This window comes from Triplophysa rosa, linkage group LG23 (assembly GCF_024868665.1).
Source record: "Triplophysa rosa linkage group LG23, Trosa_1v2, whole genome shotgun sequence".
Lineage (NCBI taxonomy): Eukaryota > Metazoa > Chordata > Actinopteri > Cypriniformes > Nemacheilidae > Triplophysa > Triplophysa rosa.
In genome coordinates, this window is record NC_079912.1 from 19,246,672 (window position 1) to 19,267,476 (window position 20,805).

Below are 20,805 nucleotides of genomic sequence, written 5' to 3' on the forward strand. Positions count from 1 at the left end.
GCCGCAAAAATATTTAAATTAAAAATAGTTTTCACAGTAATGTGGTCGAGTTTAAGAGCCACCGATATTTTATCATGGTCATTTGGTCATCTGATGTGAAGTCTTTTACAAACCTTGAAGAAGTCTTAATTGGTTGCCGGCAAAAAAAGAAGAACAGTCAAATGTGAAAGCCATACAGAGATGACACAGAGAAGATAATCAATTCTGAAAACGCTGCCATTTTAAATAAGCTTCCTAAAAAGCATCTGTAACAGTTATGAATGTTTTAAGACTACTGCCGTTTACACGGCTTTCATTTCCACTCCATTAACTGCATTAAAATATTGCCAAACACGAATGTTTCATTAATACACACAGAGCAAAACCTTACAATACATGAATAATAAAAAGAACAAACGCAAAACATGGGTACCGAGTGGTTTTATGCAGTTGCTAAGATGCTCCGAGTCCTTAGTGCATCAATTCAAGGGCCATCGTATGATATTCTGGGCCCTGGGCTACATTTTGTTTTTTTTGGTCTGTTTAATTGGCCACCAGACTAAAATTCTCTCATCAACAAGCCACATAATTTAATGCACCATACAAGCCTGTAGCACAAACAACTACATTTAACTATGGATAAAACATCTCGGTATTAAAGTATGAGCAACAGTTACAGTTCCGCTAACTAACTTGATCAGAGGTCAAGGAAATGTCCTCTAGTTCACATTCCTCCTGTTCTCAAAGGTAAAGGCTGTTGGGATGTTTTATGCAGTGGTGAATGAGGAAGTGCACGATGCATTGAGTAAAAGCTCAAGGCTAACGATGCTGAATGCAACATTTCTTCCAGTGAAAAACATCGCAGCGGACACAGAGAGAGAGAGAGAGAATACTGACACAAGGAAAGCTGTATTTTATTTCCTCTGTTTTGGTCAAATGAAGGATGAATATTCTAGTTCACATCTGGGAATATAAAACGCTTGATACGGTTAGAATTCATTCAAAGGTAATAAACTTTATCTATTGCTTGCAGCATTTCTGTGCCCTTTTGTCAAGGATTTCTTGCTATATTTCTTGGTTTGGATGCATAATATTACAGCACCATTTCATTGGACACGGAGTTTAAATCGAGAGGGGGATTTTGCATGTCTGTTGACGATATATATGTGCCACCAGACTCCTAAAAAGTTCCATTGATTATCAATTTATTATTATTAGGGATGTAACGATTCACCGTGAGCCGGTTGAAAATCGGTTATAATGAGTGACGATTCAAATCGGTTGAGGCTTGAACTGAATCGCAACACATTTTCTGAACAGTAGGGGCCGCTATTTTCACTGCAAACCTAAGCGTGGACATGCTGATATTTCTTAAATGCAAAAAATCCAAGAAAAGCACAGACAGTATTAGTTTGTTTATATTAAAGAGAGTTTTTCTATTATTAATTTGTTATAAAATTGCAGTTTAGTTTTGTTAATTGAAATAAAACATTATTTTATCATACAAAGAAACGTGAAGCATTTAAGAAATAATGCAAGGGAAGTTGTTCATTTCTAATTTGTTTCAACTCATTTTGTAAAAATAAATCGTGAGTAAATCGTGAATAAATCGCATCGTGAGATCAGAATCGTGACTTGCATCGCATCGTGAGCCGAGTGAATCATTACATCCCTAATTATTATCAATTATTTATTAATCCATTAATTATATTTCAGCAGATAAACACAATAAATGTCTATCTTGTGCATTTTACTGAAATGATTTAAAATAGGGGACAAGCCTTTTGATATTTCAGCGCCCAGCTAATAGTCAATGCTAGGAAATAGCAACCTTAAAGAAACAGTTCAGCCAAAAAATATCAATTCTGTCATCATTTACTCACCCTCGAGTTGTTCCAAATGTGTATAAATGTCTTTGTTCCGATAAACACAGAGAAAGATATTTGGAAGAATGCTTGTAAACCAACAGTTCTTGGCCACCATTGAGACTACCATAGTAGGAAAACAATTTTTTTACATTTCTCTAAAGATTATTGTGGTTAAATGTTTTACTACAAGCAAAACTAAAAACCTATGGCTACTATAGTCCATCCACACTCAATTTCATTTGGGATATCCTAACAATGTCAAGGCCTGTATGATAAAGGCAAAAAACAATATAACAGTCATTTGTGAATACAAAAACATCCGAGGCTACACGAACATGCACCTGTTCATTACAGAAGTCAACATCCAGGATCCCTGATGCCACGTATGGACTCCACACTGACAAACGTTTGGCATTTAGAAGACTCGGCCATAACTCTTGCCCCAGAGTCAAAAGAGCCCAACCTACGCCTCTGATATTCCTTCATCAGGTAAAAAACCTCTAATATGTGTGGTCTCCTATTTGAAAATGTAAAAGCACATCATTACCATCTGATGCAGATCATTTAAGATGGTTCCATAGACTGTATAAAACATGAATGTAGTGTCCATGACGTCAACCGTAGGTTTGTGAAGAGCTATTTTGAAGTCTAAAGTGGGCGGAGCCGGTTGTTGCCATCTTGGCAGACCGTCACTCCCGGATAATCGAAAATGGGCAAAAAGGCGAGACGTGGGGGGAGCTGAGGTACCTGGTGGGTAAAAACACCTGTCACTCAAGTGGCCACGACCTTAATTATGCAGAACTTTAAGGCTTAATATAATTTAAACAAATAAGTTCCCCCCCTCACAGTTGTCATGAAGGACAACATGAGCTATACAGACCAAAATAACTTTTTGTAGCAGGCTGTAAACTTGTTTTTTCTGCTAAAAAGTTGGGCATTTTAACATGGCGCTCGATGAGATTCTGCTCTGTTTTGGAACCAGTCTCTAGCGGCCAGTCGATGAATTGCAGTTTAAGTCACTTCCGTGTAGGTTTCACGAGAGAGACCAGAAGGTTGCCGCTCGGATGGTTTACATCGCAAAATTTAACACAAAAGTACCAGCGATAAGTAATTGCTTTCATACGAGAATTCCTTCTCGAGGAAAACTAATGCAGTATGGCAAATGATTTACATCAACACGGCGACATAACTGACAAACTCATTAGAGCAAGCGCGAGTAAACCAAATGTTGATTGATAAAGCGCTCGCAAGCCACACATGACATGAAAAACAAAAGATGCGAGACGGGCATCTTTCCCGGCCTCAGAAATGGCACGCACATGAGCGATGCGGCTCCCTAACGACCTTCTCGTATCAACGTCGCCATGGAAACAGCTTCCTTACACAGGGAAGCATCAGCGACTCCGTTCATATTTATGACCGCAAACATTCAGGGGCTGTCAGTTTGCTCACCGTCATAAAACCTCCAGGACACAATTTTGGAGTTTGAGAAACGTCTCCTCTTGTCTGAGAGTTGTTGATTCTGCACGCGTCTCAGCATCGTTTCTGTTTTGGTGATGCTGTTGTTTTTCGCCGGCAGGTATCCTTACGTAACGTGCTATTCCGGTCACGCTGATAGTCAGAGCTACAAAATACATTCAGGCTGATAAACACGGTGCGCGCTATTTTTCCTAAAATGGTATTTTCCAAGGCTGATTTGTATAACGGGTTTGCTAGACAACATATTACTCGTGGCTTTTAAAAAACTGACGAATTAAACCTCTAAGCAGTTTCTAACATTGCTGATGGACTTCGTTAGCTTGTGAATCTTTCAGCAGCGCATTTTATTTTATTTTATAACTAATTTTCAACCGATTGACAACGTTCCTCTAATGTACTCTATTACAAATCACACTCAAACTCCACCTGTCGGGTGTGAAATCGATCTGAGATGTATATTATGTTAGATATTGCCACCTCACAATCAGAATCTGCCGTGTCTACACTTTTTCCCTCTTTATGACCAAAAACTGCTGATACACAAGCATAACTAATGTTCTGCGCGGCAGTAACGTCCTAATGATACCTCTCTCTCAGCAAGCGTTCAGTAGATATGGCTGTAAAGAGATCCCTACAGCTGTGTATACCGCAGGGACTAAACTTCCTGACCACGCTGAAGAAGATGAAGCTCTCCATCGCCTCAAAACACAGGAAACAGGAGATAAACAAGACCATTAAATTCTCATAGTGACACACATTAGGGAACTGGATAGAGATCATGGAAAAGCAAATGCTGAGTGAAGACCAGAGACAAAACTGATCTCAGATCATCACTAACTTGCCGCGTGACTCCCGACCGAGCGCTGGCCCAAAGTGACCAACGGCAGCTTTCCTAGAAAAGAGGATATGAAACCTAAAAATACACATCAGCTGTGGGATTCCAGACCCCAATAAACTCCATGTGATGCTGTATGGGAATGTCTGGACTTTTGCATTTGCAAGACATGAGGATGATTATAAAATTACCAACACCAACAAATATACCACTGGAATTGTCATTGGATATCGGAAGAAAGAGCAGATTGGCAAATTTCTTTAAAGGGACAGTACACCCAAAAACAACATTTCTGTCCTTTAATAACCCTCCTGTCGTTCAAAACATGTTTGACTCTCTGTGAACACAAAAGAAGATATTTTGAGAAACGGCTCAGTGGTTTTGTGTCCATACAACGGAAGTCAATGAGGACAAATGTTGTTTGGTTAACAATATCGTTTTTAAAATATCTTCTTTTATGTTTTGCAGAAAAAAAGAAAGTCATACAGGTTTGGAATGACCTTAGGGTGAGTAAACGATGAAAATGTATTTATTATTTCTAATCAAAGCTACAGTTTGTAAGAACCGCCGCTAGAGGGCGCACGATCAAAACAACAACAATGGCTGAGCTTGATGACGCTGTGAAGGAGCGTGGAATGATGGGATCTGTTGTCTTCAACTCCACCGCTGACGGCCATCAATCAGACGGGAACGAGAAATCATGTTAGGGGATGAGGTAAAGTAATAAAGTTTTATAAATGTTGCGTATAATTGTGGTCCATAAATAAGTGACTCAAAACAAGCTAGTGGCCTGCTAGACGCTACTTCCGCATTTGTCCACGACACTGTTGTCATGCGGTTTCTACGTCAGTAAAGGCGGTAACAAAGGGTGACGCGGCGCCATTGACAGGCGACTGCACAGCCCCGTGTTTAGAATGCCGATCTTCTCACGATTTACAAGTCGTTGGAAACATTTGAGATATTGTAAGTACTCAGCTGAACAAAATATATAACACTAGCCTAGTGGTTTTTGGATATTTTACTGCAAGACCTTTAATAATTTCATACCGTGTTGTACTACACGGTGTGAATCTGGCTTGGTAACATAGTCCCTCTCCACACTGTTTTCTATCAATAAAGGGTCAAAAGACCAAAACTGCAAAACATTGCCCAAGCAACAATTCGGGGGCCACATCAAAACCTTCAAACCAGAGACTCGTGTTTGCAAAGGTCAACAGAAGATTGCTTTTCAATTGCCTGCCATAACAATCTCAACTCATCAAACAACAAGAAAACACCTTGAGTTCAGAACGAAAGGAGAAAAAACAGTGTGGCCTTCCCACAAAACTCCATCACTGCCAAACAAAGAGAATAAGAACAATGAGTGAATTCCCAGCGAGGTGCCAAGCGTAACCGACTGGCCCTTCAGCTCCAGCTGGTTCTGCCAAAGGACACCCATCCGCGGGGAGGGAGGCCGAGCACCTCACAGATGTCACCAACAAGCCCGAGGAGTCAAAAAAAATCTGCAATACGGGAGGGGGATTTACACAATGTCCTTTTGCACCAGGACTTTAAATTTCAATAGAGATTTGCTGTCCGTGCCAAATTGCGCATTCGTGAAGTGAAACCATTCATGTGTGTTCGGTTGCGTAATGAAGGCACGCATCCTCTTTAATGCGATATCTTACAAAACGATCAGTTTGAAGCACATTAGTGTTTGGAGCTGAAGGCGGACACCCACACCAATCAGCAGAAGCTGCAAACGGAGCGAGCCAACTCTCCACTCCTGGGGCCGCCCGCCTCTCCACCCCCTCGTGACACCCACAAAACAGCCCGTTTTATTTTACGGTACTTGAAACCAAACTGAATCACATTAAGATTGTTCATTAGCGCTCAAATTTAATGTCATGGATTTTAATATCAAGAGTTTTAGCTGAGGTGTGTTTCGTTTCACAGAGTATTTCAGAGGTTGTTTTCGCTTGAGTAACACGATCTGACAAATATTTTCAACCTTCGCGGAAGACGAGATTGACGTGCGTTCGAGGAAATTGCGACGCCCGATTCGCGTCATTCGTACTGCCTGCCGCGAGTTTGCGTCTTTGCATTGACTTTGTATGTAATTTACTTGCGCAAAACGCTTAATTCGCGTTTGGTGTGAACCCAGTGTTAAACACAGATTAAATCTCTCCCCAAATGATCAGATCTCTCTCTAATCAAATCCCTTAAAATCAATCATGGTTTTACATCAAATAAAACAAATAAAAAATGACTATAGTTAAACCGTGGTAACCACACATTCAAGTTTAGGGTTTGTAGTAAACCTGTGGTAAACAAATGGTAATCAATCCACCAAAAATGCATGGTTACTACACTTTTACTACAATAAAACCTGTGAGGTATAGATTCACAAGCCGTTAGAGATGTAACGGTATGAAATATTCACATCATGATTGAACAAAATTATCATGGTTATCAGTATTATCACAGTTTTGTTGAAATGTGGTGGAAATGTCCAAAAAGTACTGATACAAAGTTTTATATTGATGTGACTTGTTAAAAGCACATTTTGTTGTCATAAACATCAAATAAATAACATTAATATTAATCCTAGCACAATGGGGCCGTAAAAGTTCCTCATGCTCAGGTTGAACACAACCTTAAGTAAATCAGACATTCATTTAAAAACACCAGCAAATTCAGAAAGCATCTTCATTAGTTTGGCGACACATGCCCTGCAAATTCTCGCAACACAAACAAATACAGAAACGCGCTGCAAGTAACATAAACGACAACAGAAGTGTTTCCGGGGGACTCGAAAACTGATGCACCATGGTTGGGACGCGTGTCATTTCTGTGAGATTCCAATCCGAAGTGAAAAAACATGTTCAGTTCAAAGGGCACTGTGAAAGGCATAACTGTTAGGGAATAAGGGAACATTTACATCACTTCGCTAGAAGTGGAGAGGGAAAACCACCCAACTGCGCCGCATCACGAGTCAGAAAAGCAACGGACGAGTTTACATATAGTGAAAGATGATTTTACTATTTTAAATAATCTTTAATTCTATGATTTGTTTCACATAAATCTGTTATTTTACTTTTAGTAGCATTGCTATTGTATTACATTCGAGATGATGAATGAATGCCTTGACTGTTTATATTTTTATTTATATATTATTATGGAATTAAAAAACGTTACATATGCGTGAGAGTATTCATTTATTTAGCTATTATCGTACAAACTAATGTTAAAGTTGTAAGAGGCAGACATTCTTTTTTATTATTTTAGGTTTACCTCAGAAATTAAAATGGCTGCACATATGTGAAAAAAAGCACACGAGATGAAACCCACACGACACGTCTTCACATGGTTGACCTAATTAAAATGTACTTTCTTATTGCTAGAGTTACAGTAGAGCTTCACATATATTAATAGTCAAAGCCGCAGCAGTCAAATAAATAAAAGCACAAACAATGGTGCATCAGTTTTCTGAGTCCCCCGGAAACACTTCCGTTGTCATTTGTGGTACGTGCAGCGCGTTTCTGTATTTGTTTGTGTTGCGAGAATTTGCAGGGCATGTGTTGCCAAACTAATGAAGATGCTTTCTGAATTTGCTGGTGTTTTTTCGGTTTGCATGTGTTTTCTTCCGTTGCAGCGCGGTGACACCTAGCGGCTTCCGTACGTACGGTTTAATGATAACTTAAATATGACATGATATTACTAACCGTTGAACGTTTTTATCGTGATACATCATAAAACCAGCAATCGTTACGTCCGTACAACTGGTACTTTCATCTCTAAAAATCAACTACAACCTATACGTTCAGCACTGTTTTGAATGGAAAAACGGACACGTTCGTAAACGCCATGAATCATCTCTGAATGAACGAATCAGTACCTTACCCAGGTGATCGAAAGCCAATCATCTGGCACTCTTCTGTCGAGCGGTAAGCTGTACTCGTCACAAGGCAGTCATTCACAAGAGTATCACTCTACTCTAATGCTTCTAATGCTCTGGGAAAACTCGGCTTTAAAAGCAAGTGCTCATGGGAAAATACATGTGTATGTGTGCGCCAGCAGACTCCAATCAGATTCATCAAACCTGATTTCCCAACGCAACAGACGCACATCTCAAGTAGGTAAAGAGGTGCTCCCCGGACCAAAACCAGGGCGTCCTTGAAAGCCGATTGACACGGCCCTGTTCTGTAAAGCCATTAATGAATTCAATTTAATTTCTGCAAGTTTGAGGTCCCCAAATGCAACTTCAATTAGCTCTTCGGAGTGGGAGCTGAAGGCAGTGACGCTATACGCTCCGCGACACATGCTGCGGAGATACTCTACATTCTGCCCCCACATATGGCGCGCTCCATTTCTCCAAGACCGTACCAACGCTGGGGGACGGGGGCGTATCCGCAGAGCCGAGCCAAAACTGTGTGAATATCCCTTCCGGACCGTGAGGAAGGGCCCTTGAGGATTAGCCTGCGTCACGGGGTTCTGCACGGGGGGATCATTTTGGGGTTGCACGTGTTTGCGAGCATCATAATCCCGAAGGAACGAGAAGACGGTGTTGCCGTTTTGATACAAATAATAGGGTCTCCACGGTGTTTGTTTGAATGAACAGCAAGGAGAACCGGGGTCTTTGGCAAGCTTCAGTTTCTACTCTCCAAACCTTCCTCTCATGTCACAGACCATCTGCTACTCAGCAGCCACGTTGGCGCCGGAGATCAGGCAACCGTTCTGGTCCAGATGCCTATTCGGCTGTACTTACAGAAGGTCAGATCCATCACCTCCAATCCTAAGTGAGAAGATCTCTTACAAGATCAGTGCGATGTCAAGTCTGAACCAGAGAGCGGGCATGATTTAAAAACTACAAATCGAGTATCAAAGAGGAGATCATAGAAGACAGTTTTAATCAAAGGAACATCTATTTTTAAAGGGATAGTTGGCCCAAAAATAAAAATTACTCCATTTATGTCCTTTCAAACTCATTATTGGAACACAGGAGAAGATATTTTGAGAAAAAAAGAGGTTTTGTGCGAATAAAGCACCGTTTCCATCCAACGAGTCAAAGAGAACAAACCGTCACTTCCTGATAAACTGGCGCCAAACATCAAAAAGAAAAATGGAAGTTGCTGCATTAGGAGACGCCACTGTGGGCCTTTTGTCGTATATGATAAATGACTTGCGTCTCAGAGCCATGTACTTTTGCTTAAGGCTCTTCCATTTATTTTCGCAAAATAGTCCACGGTTTGTCATATCCTTTTTGAATCATCTCCGCTCACACTTCTTGGAAGATTTGCGTGTTCCGCTGATGTTTTCCATCAAGAACGGTCGTTACTTCTTTGTCATATATGACATGTAAAAATGTTCGGACCTCCCCGTCCAAACATGCCGGTCACTTTCCACCATTTTTGGTCACATGACTTTTTTGAAGCGCATGCTGGAATTTATTCGGTAAATGCGTTTCCATCGTAGTTTATGCACATTTGTTCTCATCGGATAAAAAGTTTATCCTACTCAGTTGAGCGTATAATTTGTTTATGCGCATTTTCAAAATGTATGCGCATCTTCGCATTTCCATCCAGGCGATAGTCCAAAATGCGCATAAAAATAGGTGGATGGAAACGTAGCTAGTGGGAGTCAGTGTAGTTTGTTTACCAACGTTGCCAACGTTCTTCAAAATATCTTCTTTAATGTTCCGCAGAAGAAAGAGTCATAGAGGTTTGAGATGACTTTTTTTTCATTTTTGGGTGACCTATCCCTTTAAGCATCTCCTAGTAACCAGTTTTCTCCCTGAGCAGTGCACTTCAATGTACTAAATGATTTTCAAAAATAAATGATATAGTGCACTGGCTAGTGTGAACCGTGTTTACAAGCACGCATCTTCGACAGATGCTCCCTCAACCCCGACAAGAGATCTCTAGCTGTCTCCGTGGGCCTGAACATGTGTGCTCACTTAAAAGTACAAAACACGGCAAACAGAGAGAGCACCTTTGTCTAGTTAGAACAATGGCCTACATTCTGTTCTAGAGATGAGGCTGTCGCTTCAGTTTCAATGTTGTGGGGCTGCACTATGAAAAGAGTCTCTTTACAAGCGTCCCGTTTGACCCCTGACCCCCTGCACTAATGACCTTACAGCATCCAACACGACAACTTCACGACGGATCTGAACGTCCTATTGAAAGATTCAAAAGACTTGACAAAGAGCTTTTGACCATGCGACGTGTCTGAAAAAGCCATCGGCTGAGCAAAGCACTGAGAAAAGCGTTGCACTCGCGTTTTGGATTTCAATGTGATGTTTTCAGCATATCTTGCTCCAAAACAATCGCTTTGCTGAAAAGCTGAAGCAGATGCACAGATTGAATTAACCACAGCCAGAAATTAAAAACTGATGGCAGAGAGAACTGTAGGACAGAATACAGGTACTGATTCAGCTTTGCATTATGAGAAAAGGTATTTTCAGAAACTAAAAGAGGTCGTTTGCCCAAAAATAAATATTCTGTCATTTACTTAACCTCGTGAACAATGAATGTCAATGGGAGGTTCAATGTTGTTTGGTTACCAATATTCTTCCAAATATCTTCTTTTGCGATCTGCAGAAGAAAGAAAGTCATACAGGTTTGGAATGACATGACATGACCAAACTATTTTTGGGCAAACTGTTGGCCCTAAAGTCCATCTAGTGTCATTCAATACACTTTTAGTGATATAACAGGGACCTGGGTGGAAAACTGAAGAATGCTTATAACCAGACAGATCTCGACACCCATTGACTCCCATAGTAAAGTAACAATGGCAGTCAAAAGTGCCCCAGAACTGTTTGTTTCTTCAAAATGTCTTCTTTTGTCTTCAACAGAACAAAAAAAAGATAAAGTAATATTTCCTATATGGGAGTCAATGGGTGTCGAGATCTGTCTGGTTATAAGCATTCTTCCAAATATCTCTCTCCGTGCTCATCAGAACAAAGACATTTATACAGATTTGGAACAACTCGAGGGCGAGTAAATGGTGACAGAAGTTTTATTTTTGAGTGAAATGTCCCTTTAAGAACAATTTGCCGTGATTTTACAACACATTACTATAGTTAAACATGGTAACCACGAATTAACTATGGTTAGCTACAGTGAGCATATTTTAACCACGGTATTTGTAGTAAAACTGATGTCCACCACAAAGCATGCTTACTAAACTTTTACTATAATAAACTGTGGTTCATTTCGGTATGGATAGAGAGACCACAACAAAATTGAGCATTTCTCAAGAGGGATTGATTCTTTGTATTACCATAGTTTTACTACAAATACCACGGTAAAACTATGTGTCCTGCTATACAACAGGTACCAAACCTGGAAACGCTTTTATCCACAGAGTACATTTCATTATGTAGCAGCAGGCAATGGATCTCTTCATGTCTTAAAGATATTCATAAATATAACAACAACAAAGAAACACGTCTGTCTTTTAACATTATTGACTATCTATTCGCTCACATAAATGAGAATATTCAGAGGTACTCATGAATCACGAGCTCAGAGATGCAGAGAGAATATCTGAGGTGTTCTGTTCTAATCTTCAACAAAGCTATAAGGCTCCGGTTTCTAAGCAACAGGCGCGCTGCAATAACGTCGGCCGCGTATCTGCAGTCCAGACACACAGGTGCATTTTCACACGACAGTTTCTCCTGCGCGTCCTCCGTCAGCCCTGCTGCAGTCCAAATACCTGCGCTGCTGCCTCCAATGCCATCGCTTCGGTGCACCCAAGACATGCATTCGACTCAATAACGTGGGTGCTTAAATGCATGCGTTGCATGACTCACAAACAAGATATTTTTAGCAACACGCTCATTAACTTATAATCGCCGTCGACGGGAGTGTTCATTTTCAAATGTCAAAAATCCTAATTTGGTTCTGGGCCAGGAATTGCAGGAGGTGCTAGGAAGACAGACAGACAGCGAGAAATGATGAAACAAGCATGTTGGTGAAGATGATAGACAGGCATTTGTGCTGCTTGTGACAAAACAAAGCATATGCAAATTTCACAGGCACTGATTTTCTTTGCTCGCAGCACGTCTTGAAAAGCCGCGCATGCAGTGAAAGAAGACGACACCATTTGTACATAGAAACACAAATATTATCTGCAATATTAGCAAGCTGAACAAAAATCCCTCATGTCTCTAATCACGACATCTATGGTGATGAAAAACTATTTGAAAACAAACTACAGCAATATAATGTGCATTTGCATGTCTTGGCAGCGACAGCAACGAAATACGATTCACTCATCTTTGTCACTATCACAAAAACGGTTTGAAAGGTCCAGTGTATGAAATTTAGCGGCATGTAGTGGTAAGGTTGTGAATTGCAACCAACGGCTCACTCCACCCCTCCCTATCGAAGCACTACGGTGGCTGACACAGAAGGAGATAACGTATTTACAAAACGCGTTCTGTAGAGCAGTTTGTCCCTTTACGGCTACTATAGAAACAACATGGCGACTTCCATGTAAGGGGACCCGCGGTGTATGTAGATAGAAATAACTCATTCTAAAGTAATAAAAAAATTATGTTTCATTACATACAGTAGTTATGTATATTATATTGCATTTCTGTCAATAGCTCCTTCAAAAAAAAAAAAAATGACACGCTGGACCTTTAATAGTCACTTTACAGTAGGGTTGGGAATCGTTTGAATTTTATCGATTCCGATTCCAATTCCGATTCTGATTCCCAGTTTTGATTCCACAGTTGAAGTAAAACATTTACCATTTATCAACCTGTATGTTTGCGAAATATATATATATATTTTTTTTTTTTTTATGAGCACCGTTTTGTGTATATATATATATATATATGCACATAGGACCATGTTTTTTCTGATTTATTACAATTTGTATTACCATAGTTGAACTACATCATGGTTAAACTGTAATGAAATTATGGTTAATTTGTGGTTCATGTGCTTTTACATGCAAATACTATAGTTAAACTATGCTTACTATAGTAATAATATTGTTAATTTTCCTAAAGGCTTTTATTGAGATATCAGCAGATCACTTTTCTGAAAATATGCACACAGGAATTGATAAGAGGAATTAAAATTTTAATCTCAAGTATCCGATTCCTATTCCTTTCAATTCCGATCCGATTCCTAGCCTTTCGATTCCGATTCCAAATTGGAATTGATTTTCGATTCCCAACCCTACTTTATAGTAAACAGACTTTACAGTACTAGCGACGCAAAACTGAGGGAGGATCATTTAAATAACATGTAAATAGTCGAAGCATGACGGGGTGAACTAAAACTAAAAGAAAACAAATAACTCTTCGCCTGCAGGCCTCTTGTGCAGGAGTGTGTAATTGCTTTGATGAATTACTGATAAGCCTTATCACCGCTGAAAAGAGACACAAAATTACACGAATGTGCTCTCTCTTACAAAACATGTTCCATCATATTAACTTTCTTTACTCGAATGACTAAAAGGCATAAATAAAAGAACAGGACATAACAGATGGAGGTAGACTTTGCAATTCCCATAACAGAATGCACATAGATGAACTGGTCTGTCCAAACGTTCTGTACTTATTAAAGCATGCTTAAACTCCTTGAAGCCAAGGTTAAATCCACCTTTTGACTAGTTTCCAAACCGAGATTCAACCTAGGTCGGTACCAGTAATGATTCTGTAATGGGCTGTCCACCATCTAGGAAGATGACTGTGTTTGGAATGAAATTCTACTATACATACTAATACATACTGGTTTGTATAGGATGTATGCGGCCTACTGGGCTCTGAAAACAGTATGTAAAGTGCCAAACAAACATTACAGGGTGTAGTGTGCTACATCGTGGCCACATGATCTAATCATGTAAGAACTGCATTTCGCTCCAATTTTGTCTAAAAAAAACTCCCATCACCTTTTACAATTTCATGACTTTCTGCTACATTCCCTGGCCTAGATATTTTCACATAATTCTCAGGTTATACGGTCACACAACGTGTTCTGTTGTATACTAATATTTTATTAATATTTACCCATGTTTCTGAAGATGTAGTAACATCTGGAATTTCCATGCACACAGACACGTTTGCATACCGTGCACTGTGTACTGCAAAAATAGTATGCATCCTATTCCAAATACAATACATGTTCACTTCAAGTCTGAGCTCAAGTCAAATGTCAGATGTCTAATGTGAAATCTGTGTGCATCAAGTCTGTGGGCGGGGCTACGTCTACAATAAATCATTCCCAAAGTCCTGGTTCAGGCCTGGCATGGGGGATTTGCATCATGCAGGGACAATTACTTCCGAATCAAAAACCCCAACTCAATATTTTTCCTGTCATCTGCCCTTGATTGCCATAATATGATTTATGGCAGTCAATACAACACCGGCAGTCAAGGGCGCAGCTGATGTCACATTTCTAATGCAAATGTAAACTAACTAATACATACTTTCCATCTGCTATTAGATTCAAACCAATACAAATCCCTTACTGCCTCATGAGGACACATTTTCCACACTTACGCCATATTACTGGCGGTCAATGAGCTGGAAATCAATAGGCTTGTTCGACTTGATGCGGCGCTGCAAGATGACATCAAAGTACCATGAGAGTGTTTCGAAAGCAAACTTTTTATAGTTTTTCGAATCGCTCTCGCGGTACTGTGATGTCATCCGCCTGTCGGATTTTGCAGCGCCGCATCAAGTCGAACAAGCCTAATGACAGTCGTATAGGCTACGTCATAATTATGTTTACCATGGTAACAGCCAGTAAGCTTTTACACGGGTGTTGTAATGACAGTCCGGATGAGTCGGCATAGATCAAAAGTGACTGACACTGCACCTGACATTTACAATAAGAAAAAGTCTAACTGTTGTTTGTTTAAGATGACGGAAAAAAAAGTGGCTATTTTCAAGAGCAATGTGGGCTGGAATGTTCTAAAGAAAAACACACGTCGAGAGTACCTAAGGGTTTAATTAACAAGCAAGACAAATACAAATGACTCGTCTCAAAAGCTCAATCCCATTAGATAAAACCACCAGGGTGCTCGTGCTATAACCCTATCTGACGTAAAGAGGACTAACTGGATAATACTGCTAATACAGATTAGTCCCACCCTCAACAATACAAGATGGAAACCTACACCGATTACCTGACAAACCTGCACAATACTTTCACTTCTGACCGATGACCAACCAAAAAACCTTCAGCTCTTCATCACAGCCAACACTCCACTCCGACTGTTGAGACCTAGACGCCCCCTCCAACGGGTGCATGCTCTTCCAGAAATTTCTGCATCTTCGATCCTCAGCAGTCAAATGCACTACCAGGTTAGTTAGATTCAAATGAAACCGAGTTTACCACCTTTCCGAGTCACGATTATTTTGTCAATAAACTATTTTTGTCTGAAGAAAGAACTGTTCATTACAGCCAGTTTTGATGTCAAGATGCTTTGAAGAGGTTTTAAATAAATAATCGTATTACTGTCAAGTGTCCTCATTTCTCTGAACATGTTTTAAAGATGATGCTTCTAATAGAGCAATTGCATGATAGGCAGTGCATTCTGTAACAAAATAAAATATGACAATATAGCTTCCGCTGGATCAATGTGTGCTTCAAAACCTGTAAAAATCTCAGGATTTGAAATCTTAGAGAATAAACACAGAAAAGAATAGAAATGCGTGAGAGGGATATCCTACAGTTACTATAGCACCAAAGAGTTTGATTTGCATATAAATAACCTGTGACTAAAAGCCCATCTTAACTGAACTCTCGCCCTGCCCCTGAATATGGAGGTCAAAAGGTCAAGCCTGTTGTGCAAATTGTTGGAACTGAGAGTCAGACTCGATTTCTCCGATACGATGATATTTATTAAGCCTAAAATCTCTTCAACGAACGACCTATGCTGACAAGCAGAGCATGAGACGATCCACAGAAAAACAGACATCACTTTCAGATAATGAAACATTCATTTCTGCATTAAAATCCACAGCGAGAACAATCACCACCAAAGCGAATACGAATCACTGATGTGATTTTTCCATCTACAGCTATTCTAGCTGAGGAGTTGCTCTGGAAGCTGGTGCTGTTATGTAAGAATCTCATCTCTTCATCCCCAAAACAATCTGACTATGGAAAGTCATCTGAACAGCATCTGTCATTTATCAATATAGACCAATAAGACTACTTTAAAACATACATATGGCAAACACCCTCCTAGTTCATTTGAACAGCATATATAAATGGCAATTATTGAGAAGCAACCAAAATGCATATGGATTAAAAAAAATGTAAGGCGTCAAGTCACCCTGGTGTTCCACTGTTAAACCGTCATGACGATCCATAAAGAATGACCAGTCCTACTCCTTCCATACTCATTTGTGATGCATGCTACAGATTTGTCGTTTGTTTTTCACGCACAATGCGGTTCAGTCCATGAGGTGACAGAAAACACAGACGCATTACTAATGTTACATTGTGACATCACATCAAATCAATGTAGCGGTTTCTCTCGACTGGCCTTGTGCTTACCTTCAATGGAGATCACATGCTCGCGGATCTGGTTCTGCAGGGCCAGGTCATCGATGCGCTCGATCAAGTCGTATATCGAATAAATGTTCGGGTGGACGGACTCGAACCGATGGATCTCGCCTCTGATGGCCGCCGAGTTGGACAAAGCGAACGTAGAGCCCGACGCGCCGGACTGCGCCGCAGGGCCCGATACGGTTCCCGAGCCGAACTGACCCGCCCCGGAGCTCCCGGACGATCCTGATCCGAACTGAGGCGGCATGGGCTGGGGAACCGGTGCGGGTACCGTGCCCGGGGTTGGCATGGCGGGCTGGGACTGCTGGGAAATACCGGACACTGACACCGAGACCGGGACGCCCGACTGGTAATTCATCGTTGTGGGCGGAAGAGGAAACTCTGGGAATAATGCAAACGCCCGTTATGCGCTTTCGGGGGTTATTTGGAGAGCGCGCGATGGATCTGCACTGCACACTCTAATCGGATGCGAAATAATAACTATCGTGACGCAACAATCGGCGTTTATGACGCATCAATGGGTCTCCGGCGATCCGCGCGTCTTGCTCATAATACCCAAACTTCAGTCTGAATCATTGTTTCCAGCGACGCGTGTCCTGGTGTCCTGTCCGTTTCAACAATGAAAGTCTTTCAGTTGGACACACCTTTGTTATGACCGAATCTCTCTGGTTTTGCTTCCCAGCCTGAAGCGCGCACAATGGTGCCGGTTATCGCAATGCGCCCGAGTCCATTGACTGAATGCGACGGTTCTACTCTAAAGTCATAAACACATTTGAATCCCCCTTTGGTCCAATAAGTCCCTCCCCGACCCCCACCTCCATCCACGAGCATTGGGAAGTCCGATTCGTTGAGTGAATCGGTTCACACGGACGATCAAAGAGTCGATTCCTTGATTGCGTTGTTGGATTCATAGAACGTTAATTCAACATTTATTTTGTTATTCTTTTTATTTATTAAATCATTTAAAATGAATTAGTATTATTGAAGATGTGCATATCACATTCTGTGTTGTTTACAGTTTCAAATGTTGTGAATTTACACTGTAATTGATCGTATTATTGATCATAATACTTAGTGATCATGTAAATGCTTCAATATAGAATATAATTTTGTTGTTGTCTCGCAGTTTAGTGTCACAAACGCGATGCCAGAGATTCGCTGAGCGAATCATTATGCCGATGCGGTTCGAATGAACGAGTCCTTCGTGATTCGAATCGCACATCACTACCATCCACTAAGACGTCACACATCACGTAATTGTGCTTGGAATGGAGGAGTGGGGGGTGCGCGGAGGATTTGATTGGATGTTTGGGTGGTGTATGCATACAGCAACTGATGCTTCACAATTATGTAACCAGATATATTTTGACTGACAGTTAAATGCTTACAAACGCTCACGCGCATTCATTGACTATCGTTCATATCAAGGGTTACAGCCACCAAACGACCATCATTTACAGTAGCTATAATATCCATTTCAAGCTTGTTAGCCCTGCTGTTGGCTTTACCCCATAAGAATCTTTACCGATGTGATGCTCTGTATATTTCAAAAGCAGGGCATAATACATGTCTTTTACATTTTTACATAGAGGGATTGTTACAGTGACACAGCAATGGTGTCAGATCTTAATGTAATTTTACTGTGATAGCCTACATAGCATGATACTGAATAGACATATTACTACATTACATGGTATTTTCCTGGAATTTCAGGATGTTAAAGAACAGAACTTAGTAAATGATTTTAGTTTGTGCAATAAGAAAAGGCTAAATAACTGAGAAGTTGAAGTTTAACCACATAGCGCTAGTATTGATTGTTTCTTCAGAAGATTTGGGAGATTTTTCACATGCCGTTTTACGGAATAGTCCCATTGAGTCGTTTGTAATTCTTAATAGTCTAATGTGATGTTAAATTGGTATCGTGTGTGCATCTATATCGTGTGTGGTTTTTTATGAAACATTTTCTTTCTTTTTCACCACTCGAGGTTTGCTTTTCTCCTGAGCGTACAGCTGAATTCTTCACACCGTTATTCTTCACGTCCTTGTGAAATAATCCAAAATAAAAACTCCCATCAAAACTGATATTTCATACTTTAATGGCGTTGTTTATCTATCTCTTAAAGCACAGCTATTATTTATCAGTTTAATTTAAACATACACCATATACATAAACTGTACCATTCACAAACCGTTATTTGTATGGCTTTGTATGTGATACTTCATTTTACCAGGTATCCTTGGTCTTGTGAAAAATATGACAACATTAAAGTTTTTTTTGTTGTTGTTGTTGTTAATACAACTCACTCAACCTGCTCTTCAATATATCGAAATTGCATATTGATTTCATAATTTCAACATCCCCAAAAGCTGATAGGCTAATGCACAGATGTACAAAAAGATATTAGATTTTTTTCAAATAAAGAGATACCTTTCATTTAAACTTACTGAAACCGATCCGTTTCTGACACAATCGTTGAACTTCATAAGCCTTATAATAATGATGTCAAATCAGAACATTCCTATAATGGCCTAAACTCTCTCTTTACTCTCATTAACGGGTCACCAAGGAAATAAGTAATATCCAGTGGCCTTCATTAAAAGATACTCCAGAGGGAAGAATTTATGCTGTATTCAAATTTAACACTCACCACCATAGAGAAAAGGGACATATCAGTAGAGACAAAATGGAGATATCCAATGGAGAACACGTGTCCAGAGATAACTGGATTGATGAGCTTGCCAGATAACAATGACCTACAGACTGACTCAGTTCGGTGGGATTTAAAGGGACATGTCTCCATCTATTGGTCAAATGTGGAAATGTTCTGGCCACTTTTTCACATACAATTTTCCAGAAAACAATCCCACGTCACGTGACCACACAATTATTTTGAAGCATTATACACATTTATCTTGCAATGGCTAACTCACCACTATTTCCCCTGGTAATTAAAATAATCTTGTCATATTGGTATTCCTCACTATATTCTTTTCTCAGTCAGTTACTAGATTCTCAATCAGATATTGTTTGACAATTGCAAGAAAGCAGCCTTAAACGTTTTTGTTACTTAGGATATTTGTAGATCTGTTCAATATTACCTGGCTTGTATTATAAAACCTGTTGTGAAAACAGTTCTAGGTTCGTAATTCAACACTATTGCTTTTGAAATCAACTCAGCACGGCGCATCAGTTTATTATGCTTTACTATATCTGTTTTGCAGCGAGATATCAATCCCTAAATTGGGTTTGGAGGGTCTAGATAACACAATAGAAAAGTTTTGTGCACATATTATCGCTCCAAACTTTCTTATTTGTCCCGAATTTGAATTTGTGCCTGAATTTGTGAAAAGCATTATTTGTTTTTCGTTGCTCTAGTGCAGTGGTTCTCAAACTTTTTCGCTGTAAGGCCCCCTTTGTGTTAAGTGCATCGCTTTGCGCCCCCCATCCCCCCCCCCCATAAGACGTATAATCTTAAACTTAGAATTTTAATTAAACCAAAAACATTCAGTTATACAATCCTGGAACCTCAATTCTTTTGGTTGGTGGTGTCATTTTTCTGATGTTTGATTGCATAAAATCTATGATAAATTTCATAAAATGCCACAAAATCTGTGGTCCCCCTGGATCCATCTTGGGGTCCCCCAGGGGGCCACGGCCCCCAGTTTGAGAACCACTGCTTTAGTGTGTGTGAGACCCTTTTGCTTGATCTCCCTGCCGTTTGTCCTCAGAGCAGATGGTATCTCTGGTTCTTGGCTTTGGGATGAGATTTTTTTAGAGAGAGAGGGAATCTGCAGGGCTTTCCTGATCCATCTGCACTGGTCTCACACCACCTGAACCGAAAAACAGAACAGAATGACCAATGAAATAAAAATCTTTATACTGTCATTTTATTTTCATTGTTTGAACTGTTTATATCTTGTCAGATTTCTTTCTATAGACACTGTCTGGAAGCACTATGGATTTTGACTTTGGCCCTTCAGGGCATTTGTTTCCTACATTTCAAGTGCTTTGCATACCAGTGCATACAATAGTGCTATAAAGTCACGTTTATGTTACAACAACATGGTTAACGTGGTAGAAAGTAGACACGCATAGAAATACATTTATTTTGATCATCAGACC

General features: G+C 40.1%; 1 protein-coding gene across 2 annotated transcripts in view; it reads right to left on the bottom strand.

The window, feature by feature from the left end:
* The window catches only part of agap3 (ArfGAP with GTPase domain, ankyrin repeat and PH domain 3), a 154,174-nt gene extending 136,725 nt beyond the window's left edge, over positions 1 to 17,449 (bottom strand). Inside the window, exon 1 of one of the 2 annotated variants that reach the window (XM_057322807.1) lies at positions 16,671 to 17,449. In XM_057322807.1, coding sequence (XP_057178790.1) covers positions 16,671 to 17,040 — 370 coding nt within the window. In that variant the 5' untranslated portion in view covers positions 17,041 to 17,449. Of the gene's footprint in view, positions 1 to 16,446; positions 16,499 to 16,670 lie in introns of those variants that run through there. The other variant, XM_057322809.1, reaches the window with a different exon arrangement.
* Between the last annotated feature and the right edge of the window lie 3,356 nt (positions 17,450 to 20,805).